General features: G+C 51.9%; 2 protein-coding genes across 2 annotated transcripts; both read right to left on the bottom strand.

The window, feature by feature from the left end:
- Positions 1-444: 444 nt before the first annotated feature.
- Positions 445-4,170, bottom strand: CDV56_103886 (PE repeat family protein; the record flags this gene model as incomplete). Its single annotated transcript, XM_026757505.1, has 2 exons — positions 445-3,809; positions 3,909-4,170. The coding sequence occupies 2 exons, from the start codon at positions 4,168-4,170 to the stop codon at positions 445-447; spliced, it is 3,627 nt and encodes a 1,208-aa protein (XP_026611014.1).
- Positions 4,171-6,849: 2,679 nt separating this feature from the next.
- Positions 6,850-8,775, bottom strand: CDV56_103419 (MFS transporter; the record flags this gene model as incomplete). Its single annotated transcript, XM_026757038.1, has 4 exons — positions 6,850-7,146; positions 7,201-7,994; positions 8,121-8,198; positions 8,400-8,775. 4 exons carry the CDS (start codon positions 8,773-8,775, stop codon positions 6,850-6,852), a joined length of 1,545 nt encoding a protein of 514 aa, XP_026611013.1.
- Positions 8,776-11,087: the final 2,312 nt, after the last annotated feature.

Genomic DNA, 11,087 nt, shown 5'->3' with positions numbered 1-11,087 from the left:
TTATCTCTGAGAATGCTGGCTTAGGAGATATACAGATGGAGACGTGTAAAAAGAGGTGGCCGGGGATGCATCTGCATGCTCTGGCTCAAAATCTAAGGAAGGAAAAGTGGATGAGTAGTCTTTCATTGTGCAAATGCTCACATTAAGTACCGAAACCTGAGTCCCGCTGAGCAGTCCATCGAAGCAACGATTCAGAATTGCTGTACAAACCCCCTCTAAATGCTTTCATGAAAGGAATATTGAATACAAGTCAGAAAAGACGTAGTAAAGTAAAAAGGAGAAAAAAAACACCACATATGCTTATGCTAATCGACCGAGAGTACATTCGCTGTGATGCTGGATGACTTGAAAACAACACGTTAAGAATAACCTGAAATGGTAGTATGGAAGTGGAAATCAAGGTGGGTAGACCATAAACAAGTGAATGACGGAGTGAGAAGTCGGTTAATGAGCAGCAATCGCTGCTTTGAGAAGATTCTTGAGCTTCGACTCTTCCTTTGGAGGAGGCTCATCTCTCCGGTGTCTGTGATGGCGATGGCGCGTTTCTCCATGCCGGTGGTGATGATGGTCGGTTTCTCTTTCCTTTGACTGCTCTCCTTCTTCTGCGGCCCTTCGTCGCGCCCTTCTCTCGCGTCGAGCGTTCTCTTCCTCTTCCGCATGATGGGATCCCGTGGAACGGTCCATAGACCCTCTCCCTTCGTGCGAGTGACGGTGACTGTGGGAATGGCTTGTGGAAGATCGGCGCTCGTACACATTTGCAGCAGCTTTGTTACCGTTGATCTTGAGGAGGGGGCCGTTCGTTTCCGATTCGGCTGCTGTCATATATTTCAAGAAGGCTCGCGGCCGCGAACTCGATGCCTGGCCATCCCTCGAGGAGGTACTTCTACGTTCGCCTCCGTGGCTACTCGAGTGCTCCCCGGTCCGTCGGCTCGGTTCAGTACCCACAGCAGCTTTCTCTCTTGAGGAACGCTCGCTTCGTTTGGAGCGCTCTCGCTCCAAGGAACGCTTCTCCTTCTCTGCCTTCTCGGCAGCACGGATTTTGTCTTCTCTCCGTTTTTCATCCTGCCTTAGCTTCTCTTCATGCTGTCTCTTGGCTTCCTCGAGGGACTTCGTCCACCGATCAAGGAGACTGCCACTGCGCTCAAGTTTCTGGCGTGGCAATGCTCTTCGTACTTCCTCGGAGGAACTCTTCGAATGTCGTCTTTCACGTTCCAGATCCGGGGACCGCCTCTTTCTCCTCCGTGCATGTTCGGCTGCTATGGCTGCTGGAACAATAGCTGGCAAGGCTGCTTTCAAGGGCTCCAAGCCATCAATATCTCTGGAGGTTTCCTCAATAGGCGTTGCGGCTGGAGCCTCTTCGGAGACTTCTTGGTCCACAGGAGCAGGCTCTTCAGCAGGGACGGATTCTTCGACTGGCGTGGGTTGCTCAGCAGGTTCTTCCACAGGTGCTGGCTCCTCAGCAGGAATCTCCTTGGCGGCGGCAGGCTCTTCAACCGGGGCAGATTCCTCAGCAAGAACAGGCTCCTCGACCGGGGCAGACTCCTCAACAGGAGCCTCTTCCACAGGAGCAGGTTCCTCGGCGGCAGCAGGCTCTTCAACGGGGGCAGGATCTTCAACTGGGACAGGTTCCTCAGCTGGAGCCGGCTCTTCAGCAGGGACAGATTCTTCAGGCGTAGGTTGCTCAGCAGGTTCTTCCACAGGTGCTGGCTCCTCAGCAGGGATCTCCCCAGCGGCAGCAGGCTCTTCAACTGGGGCAGGATCTTCAACCGGGGCAGATTCCTCAGCAGGAGCCTCTTCCACAGGAGCAGGTTCCTCAGCAGGAGCGGACTCTTCAGCAGGGACGGATTCTTCGACTGGCGTGGGTTCCTCAGCAGGTTCTTCCACAGGTGCTGGCTCCTCAACAGGAATGTCCTCAGCGGCAGCAGGCTCTTCAACGGGGGCAGGATCCTCGACTGGGGCAGGTTCCTCGGGAGGGGCTTCTTCAACTGGAACAGACGGATCAGCCGGGGCGGGTTCTTCAGCCGAAGCGGGTTCTTTGACTGGGGCAGGCTCTTCCGCTGGAATAGGTTCCTCAACAGGAGCCTCTTCAACAGGGGCAGGCGGATCAGCTGGAGCTGGGTCTTCAGCCGGCGCAGATTCTTCAACTAGGGCGGGTTCCTCAGCAGGAGCCTCTTCAACAGGGGCAGTTGAATCAGCTGGAGCTGGATCTTCAGCCGCAGGTTCTTCAACAGGGGCAGGCTCCTCAACAGGAGCGGATTCTTCAGCTGGGACGGATTTCTCGGCCGGGGCAGGTTCTTCGGCAGGAGCCGATTCCTCAGCGGCAGCCTCTTCAACTGGAGCGGATTCATCATCTGGAGTAGGCTCTTCAGCAGCAGGTGTCTCTGCGGGGGCCTCTTCAACAGGAGCAGATTCTTCAGGGGTCACGTCCTCAGCTGTAGTTGATTCGGCAACAGGAGTTTCTTCAGCTGGGGACTCCTCAGGTAGCGCAGGTTCTTCGGCTTCAGGCGCAGCAGGGGTTGGCTCCTCGGCAGCAGGAGATTCTTCAGGGACAGGCTCTTCGGCCTGAGGTTCGGGGGAACCAGATTCTTCGGCAACTTCTTCATCAGAAGGCGGCAACTCTTTAACAGCTTCTTCAGCGGGAGGTTGCTCGGGTGGTATTTCAGGGGTGTCTTCTTCCTTTTCCTCCGCTGGTGCTTCCGCAGGACTTTCCGGAGCCACCTCATCACTTGGCGGTGCTTCTGGAGCCGCTTCGGCGGCAGCATCCTCAACCACTGCTTCGTCCACGGCCGGTGTCTCAGTTGCAGCTTCTTCCGGTGCGGGAGCTTCGGGTACCTCCTCGTGCTTGTCCTCGACCGGGTTTTCTTCGACCTCAGGCTCTTCAGGAGCTTTCACATCACTAGGCTCCTCTAACATGGGCTCTTCTTGTGCCGTATCAACTGCAGCGTCATCTGCTGTTGCATCCTTGGCAGCTGCCGCTTCTTCTGGAGTGCTGTCCTCCGCAGTTTCAGCTGGCGCGGCGGGTTCCTCCTCGGAAGGAGGTTCAGGTGCATGCTCTTCAGCAGCGGGTTGCGCCTCAGCAGGAGGTTCCTCGGTGAGAGCCTGTTCTTCAGCGGCGGGCTGCTCTTTTAAGTCGTCGGCCTCGGCAGCCTCAGCCCAGTCGTCAACTACCTCCTCCTCTTCGGGTGGTGGGTCGGTCTGTTCTTCAGCAGGTCCGTCTGGCGTCTGACTATTCTCTGTGTCGGGCTTCGTCACATCTTCTTCTGCCGATTCGGCCTTTGGCGAGTCGTTCTGTACGGGAGCAGCTTCTTCGTCTGGATTGTCCGTATGTGAGTCCACATTTCCTGTATCAACATCGACGTCATCAGGGACCCCTGCTGCTACTGCTGCTGCCGCCTCCTCTTCCGCCTTGGCATCCTCCTCCGCTTGCCGGGCAGCTTCCTCTTTCTCGGCCTCGACCTTATCGAGCTCCGCGGACGGGTCACACTCTGGAAAGTCATCCTCTGGGAATGAGGTCAGCTGGCTTTGTGTGTTCCCAGTATCCGCAAGCATACCGTTGCTGTCCCCTTCCCCGCTTTCCGGCGCAGGACTTTCATCTACCGCAGCAGCGGCACCATCAACTTCCTCCGGCACTGGGTCTTGCGGGGCATCTTCAGTGGCCGCTTGCGTCTCGGACTCGTCGGGGTTGGCTGCGTCTTCCGGTTTCTGCTCGGTACCGTCTGCCTCTGGCGCGGGCTCTCCTTCCTTGGCTTCTGGCGCAGGTGCATCTGACGGTTCAGGCTGAGGTGAAGTGGCTGCCGCTTCAGGTGACTCTAGACGAATGTGAGCAAGGTGAACCCCAATAAAGGAAGAAGGTGGCACCAAAGGTTCAGAATGCCTCATATGCCTTGAGAGTTGACAAGCATACATACCTTCAGATTCGGGTGCAGGCGCAGCGTCATCGGGCGAACTACTTGATCCTTCTACTGGAGCGCTCTCTGGGGATGGGCCTTTCTCTGGATTGGTCGCGTTGTTGGTGATGTCCTGATCCTTATCCGATGTCAGACCATCCGAAGAAGCAGCAGTGACGGGATAATATGAAAATTGCAAAGTCTGACGGTCGAAGGTCTGATATTGACGCTCGAATGTCTGATATTCAAACTTGGGAAGTTGTGCATACTGTAGGTTGGCCATGGTCCCCAGACTCGGCGGCCTGTTCAAGGCCGGACTCGGATGTAGGGTTGTCTTCAGGGAGGGAAAATTTATTATCGTTCACTGGCAGGCGTTGCTTGTTATTGTTATTGTTCTTCTTTTTGTTCTTTGCTCCTTTTTTGGCCATGGCATCGGATCAGTAACAGTACGTCAAACTATAAGACTCTCGGTTCCGCCCAGTTGTTGATAGATCAATTTATATAGAGCGAGATCAGAGTACCTCTTCCCTACCAGACTCTCTTCAGGGGTAGGAAATGATCAATCAGATAAAAAAAGAAAGGAAGATGCAAGAGAACGGAATGGAAGATCAGACGTGAACAGGCATGGGAAGACGAAGCTGGGGCAGACGCTCATGTGTTAGGGAAACCAAATTGGAATTGAACAAGCAGCACACACGTCTTGTCCTTCCGCCAACAGCATGGTGGTTCCGCCCAAGGTCCAATGCGAGGCGACGTATAGTCGTCCGCCTGTACCCATTGGGATGGGATATTGTCAAACTACAGTTGAGTGTTGAGGCCGGACGGCCGTGGGACGTCACCCACGAACTGCCAACGGCATGTTTTCTGATTGGGCCACGTCTCATGGATCCAATGGCCCTGGACGAATATAGGAAAAGAGCTTGGGAGACTCCTCCCGAAAGCATCGTTAGGGCGGGAATAAGCAGGACCATTGCCATCTGCAGGAAGAGCATGCAGTAGCCAGCAAAGGCAGCGGGGACGAGGAAGAGAATTGACGATAGGGAGAAAGGGAAGCAGTCCAGTGGTGGAGTTGTGGATAACTGGGTACCGCAGGGTTGGTGGGGTGGTGCCACCGATAAATCGTGATTGTATGTGTTGTTTTTCTCTTTTTTGGCCATAACCCGCAATAGCCTCGCCTGGTTAAGCCAACGCGCGTGGACGAAAAGAGTAAATCATTGGGAGGAGAGCGCTTTCACCGGGTAGCTCCTATGCTAGACGATAGACATTGTCTTAATGACATCGTAGATGCCAAGCAGATCAAACAATGAAGCAGAAGAGCGGAAGGAATCGAGCTTTTTCCTAATCTTAGAAGATAGACAGCAAGCCTCCAGTGAACAGACAACAAGGACGACAATCATGTTCAACCTCTGAGAGAAGCTCCTCAATCACCGATTCCTGCCCAACGCAAATTGCGGGCGGCGGCCGGAATAGGGTGCATAATGTGTGGAGGGTGCGTCGAAGGCCCGGCCAGAATGACTGGGATCAGACTGGAGTGCAGGATCGACTGTTGTGTTAGCAGAGTGTCAATCATGGTCACCATCCTGTTTCATTTCTGCGATTTACCGCACCGACGATGATGGCTGGGACATAATACTTGATGAAACCGAGTCTTGGGGTGAGATGAGATAGCGAAGGCGTTCAACTCCACCGGCACCGAGACAGTTCAGCAACCCGAAGATCACTGGACCTGACCGACCGTCTATACCGTTTCAGGATACCAACCTCCATTTTGTTGTCTTTTCAAGAGACCACATTAAAGGATGCTATATTGTGAAACACCAAATATGGAAATAATGTCACAGTAATCACTGGTTTGCTCATTAATTGCTGCACCTAAACAATGAGGCGTGGATGGCGATTGCTGCTTTGGCAGTCGATGAGTGGTCGATTTCCACCAAACTACGGAGCACTAACTAGGTACTATCAGTTCGGCCCACTTGAAACTGAAAGGGCTCTGCTCTTCGTTCGTCTTGTCTCTTAATATTATATTATCAACGAGCAAAGGAGAGCAGAACAACAATAAGGTACAGAGCTGTCCCCGAGTATGCCAGCTGAGCAGCAGCCTGAAAAGAGCATCCCAGCCCATTCAATGCTGCCAGAAAAACATAAATTGACCCGAGATAGAAATTGAGAAAGCAGCGCAGATCGACAGATTGATCCATGGCCAGAAGCAGGGCTACGAATCACAGAGCCAGATGCAACTAGACCAACGACAGATATCTATCTAGAAAGCTTCCTGTGGTGGTTACCTGCATAATTGCAGATGATCCCTGATGCATCACGGACCACGTCCACTGGTCACTTCAAGACTCTTCTGCTCCTTGGGCTATTGATTCGCGTCATGGCCGTGCAATGAGGGTCAAAGGCCACAAACAAACTATTGGACGAGTCTACTCTGTAACACTCTGAGTATTCTTATTTTGGCGGTTGCCAGTTCTTCCAGCATATGGCAATCACATGACAGATAGCGCTGCCAATGGCCATACGACTATGACAGGGCGCACAGCATGATGATATGCCATGATCCTTTCTCAATCTCCCTGCTTAGTACACTACATTGGCCAGGAAATGACTAAACAATAGGGTGAAGCTTTTGATCATCCGAGCAGTTGCCACCAAGGTCAACCAGGCCATGCAATAGCCTCACGTCCGCATTTCCCCTAGGCTCATCACCATCTTCTTTCAGGTCAATAGAGGGAAGGATAGAATGCAATAATAGAGTCTATCACTCCCTCCATCTTTACCCTGGGCTGGACGTATTGTGTCTGCACCAATCAAAATACGGATTGCGGGCTTTCGGATCACCTACGCAGGCACCAGAAGAGCGGGAAAATTTTATGATTGCTCTATGCTATGCTAACATGACTCGTAAAAATAAAGTTGCTGGGGTATCTTCTTGCATTTCACCCAAATGAAGACCGGACTAGTGGCTCAAAGCATCCATTGACTTCCTCCAACGAGGTCCAAATACTCTCATGGCGAGAATCACCGAGCTGCTGGCGAAAGCGACCAGCCCAAGGATCGTAAAGAGCCATCCGTTACCTATGGCATCAATAACGGGGGCTGTCACTAGCGATCCGATGCATGAGAATATATTTCTCATGAAGTTGTTCAATGCGACACCTGCTGATGATTTCTTAGGCATGAATTCCGTCAACATCGTCGTTGCCATGCTGAAGATCAGCATTGATCCGACACCGAAAAAGAAATTGGCAGCCATCTGGGAGACAAAGTTAGCTTTTACTCTCACAGTAAAAATGCTAGACCAACTAACCGGTGCGAACCAGAAGACCCCCTTGTCAGCAGTCCAGCCGTACCAGATCAATGCTGCAGGATACAGAAATGCGCCCAGCCAGGCATTCTCACGCATGCGATCCTCTGGGCGATAGATCAATTTGCCGTGCTCATCATATCTGCCGGCCTTCCTAGCCTCACGCTGCATGATTTTATCCAACCATCGGCCGCAGAAAGTACTGGCAACGATGTAACCCACCGAGTTCGGGATATAGAGGCATCCAACAATAACGGTGCTAAAGTTGTAGGGGCTCGTGCCAAACGTATGTTCAACGCTGACATTCAGCACGTACAGGGAGCCAAAGGTAATACTCGCGTAGTATACAGTCAACAACACTGGGGGATAGCGCAAGTAAAGAACGATCTTAAGAGGGTCGAGCAAAATCATCTTGAGGACCCTCAACCATCTGGCAGTGAGGTGAACGACCTGGCGTGAAGATATCCGGCTGAGTTGTCGTTCGACAGGTGCTTGTTCATCCTCATCACGTTCCTTTCGATTGGCCAGTGTTTCAGGAAGTGCCAAAAAGATGAATATAACGATGACTCCGCCATAGACGGCCAAGAACCACATCGTGCTCCTCCATCGCCAACGCTCTGCCAGAGCACCCCCCACGATCGGAGCGAGCAAAGGACCGCATAGTGGGCCCAGATAGAAAATGCTCATTGCGCGTCCCCTTTCATGCGGATCCCACAGATCTGCTATCGTCCCTGCGCCAACAGCTTGAACAGATGCAGATGCTCCACCGCTCAACATGCGCATGACGATTAGCATCGCTATGGAATGGGATACGGCACTCAGAACGTTGAACAACACAAAGAGACTGAAGGATACGAGGTATATCGTTCGTCGACCAAGCCTTTCGCTGAAAGACGACCACCAAAGTGGAAATATAGACATACTCAGCATGTACAGCGAGATATTCAGGTTGACGACAGTGGTTGTTGCGCCCATTTCCTTGGATATTTGAGAGAGAGAGGCTATTGTGAGAACCTGTTAGCACGTGCTAATGAATGATATAACGACCGTTTCGGTCAGCGAGGGATTCTCAAAGTGTGAGAGTAGCGAGGCCCCCGACGAGGGTAGCGCAAAGGCTACTAAGAGAGTACTTCACCAACGAGGGTCGAGAGTAGGCCACCAATGGTTCAATACTAAAAGCAGTTGGACGGGGAGCCACTTACGGAATAGTATCGAGCTACCCATGGGAGCCGTAGATCCTGCCAGCGCAACGATGAATGTGATAAACCATTTCGTCTTTCGGAGATACGTCTTCGGGTTCTCAACCTCTGCCAGCAGGGTAAGTTGCCCGAAAAGCCCTCTGCGCTTCAGCCTCGGCACCGCTATCGGCAAGATTTCATGTTCTGCATATGGAATCTCAATCTCCGTACCCTTCACCTCCATGGCCGAATGGGCCGATCCCGAGAACAGAGAATGGGCATCTTTTTCGGCACATTTGTCTTCCTCTCCGGATCTTTTGACTGTGTGTGGAGCATCGGTATATGCGGTCTCTGCTGACGGGATTTCGTGAACTCCTTCCTCCAAGTCCGAGGAAGCCATTTTTCATGTATGTGCAATTCGTTCGTCGTAAAAAAAATTGCTATGGTTGTTCCTCTGAAAACGGACGGGAGTATAAGATCGATGACGCAAGATGCAACCCGTCTAGCATCAGTGAGGCCTTGGGATATACGGAGAAATCCAAGAGGTAATTCGTGAATAGAGAAGAGAGAAAGGCTGAAAAGAAAGGATGAAGGAATTATAGAGCAGTCAATGAAGATGTGGGTGCAAATCCTGCAATGGTAGCAATGTCAATTGATAAGACTCATGGATATACAAGAGAGCAGCGATTCTTCCCCATGATCTCTAGAAAGTAGTGGAGAACGTTCACATCAAGAAGATAGATATGGCGAAACCAGGGTCCTTGAGTGTAATGAAGTACTGTAGAGGGAAGGAAGTGAAAGGAAATACCTAACAAGAAAAAAGAGAAAGAAGTGAGTGTTATCTGCTGGCGCCGATTCAGGCAGGTGTAGATCTACTCGAGGACTGATTCTCCCCACTTGCTGCCGGAAAACAATCCGCCTGTGAGGATCTCGCCTGTGAGGATGAATTGAGCATCCAGAGTTTGGTAGCTGGGATATGTCTAATGTCAGTGAGATATCAACTTGAGCTCTGCCCGCTTTCTGTCTTCTCGATCGCAGTTTCGCATAACTCCTCGTAGTGGGATGGGAGTCCCTCTTGTGGATATTTCTCCGCATGCGGAGCCCATTTTTTTTAATTATCTGCCAGATACGATGTGACTCCAAAGTCCAAAGTCCAAAGTCCAGCAACTCAGTCTCCACATCAATCAAGAGATGTGCCGTTTGATCCGTAGCGACCAGTCGGGGAGCTTTGCGCTTTTAGTGATGGCGGGGAATCCCGCCCTTGGTTTTCCGCCCCCCAGTTTACCGAGGTCAAGCCTTATCTAGCCCCGAGTCTCCTCTTGGTATGCGATCCCGGGAACAAAGCTAGGGAACGGATTATACTTGTCCCTAATAAAGGCTCAATCGGCCTCGGCCTCTAGCCACGACTCGAAGCGACATGGCCTGTCCCGTATATGACCCAGTTCGTCCTCCTCCATCGGTCACTGAGTATTTCATCAGCTGTGGGAGGCAATCAAGCCTCATCAACACAGGAAACCATTCGTCGAGAACCTGCACAATCAGGTCTCGTATCACTGAGCTTCCGTCACTTGCAAACGAGAAATTCGTGATTCGGCCCAATATAAGGTCATAGAGTCGCGGAAAGACGATTTAGGGGCGCGTCGGCGAGATGAGTATTCCATATCGGTGAAGAGCGCAAGACGCCGCAGGGGAGTACAGATTCGAGCGAGGGATACGAGCGACCTTGTAGAGAGATTCATGTGTATTCCAAGGAGTAAGGTGCGCCCATTGCGATGCCAGAGCTTCCTTGACATCATCTGTTTAGTCCTCGCAGCTGAGTCGATCCGAAGCTATGCGTACTAGTTCTTTGGTGGAGACTGATATTTTACCCTTGCTGCTGAAAAAGATCTCTTCAAGGTGAGAATACCATCTAGATAAGTTAGTGGGTGTGGCCACGGGTCGAAATGGGCGTCAATTTCGTGACGTGAAGCCCCTGAAGACAACGCAGGTTGAGGAGCAGCACTCGGAGTGCTTTTCCATCGGTCTCAAGGCTCAGAAACAGTAGCACGGGAAAGACGCCATCAAGCGAGTCCTGGCCTCGTGCCTGAACAAAGGTCTTTGCGTTCAGCGGCAGAGTAGGCCCAAGAGACAGCTTCTCGAGATTCAATCGAAACACGAGGTGTCGGAGGAGATCTTTGCTCAAGGCCTGCTACCATCCACTCTGCAATTGGAGATGCTTGACAGACGGCATATCCTCCAAGAACAAACCATAGTCGTTCCTGAGAATAGGATGCCAATCCACGCAACGCCTTCGATCCCCGATCTACCCACGGAGACGAGGCGCCTCGCCCGACCCGCTGTTCTCCTTAGTTTCCGGACAATGTACGACAGGGCGAGCCTCATGTGCCTAGTAGAGGGAGGTGACCCGTGCAGCAGCAAGCAATGTTTGGAGTCGACGAAGGGGAGCACATTCGAGAGAATCTAGGGGATCTCGAGGGGATTCATTGTGTGGATGTCAATACTTCGACCGAAAGCTAGGCTACCTTCAGAGAATTCTTGAAAGTTGTCGGTCTCGGGGGATGTACTCATTAATTGAAGAATGACGAGGTGTGGAAGACAAAGGAGAGGGTTAGGGTTGATCTATCCACTTTCCTTTGTACATTGAAGACTACTTGCATTAGCACGCGTAAAGTATAAAATTTTCCTCCGTAGAGCTCGTGAAAGAAATTGCCA

The sequence above is a fragment of the Aspergillus thermomutatus genome (genome assembly GCF_002237265.1).
Source record: "Aspergillus thermomutatus strain HMR AF 39 chromosome Unknown NODE_258, whole genome shotgun sequence".
Taxonomy (NCBI): domain Eukaryota; kingdom Fungi; phylum Ascomycota; class Eurotiomycetes; order Eurotiales; family Aspergillaceae; genus Aspergillus; species Aspergillus thermomutatus.
Note: the sequence above shows the minus strand (reverse complement) of the source record. Positions and strands in the feature narration are given on the sequence as shown.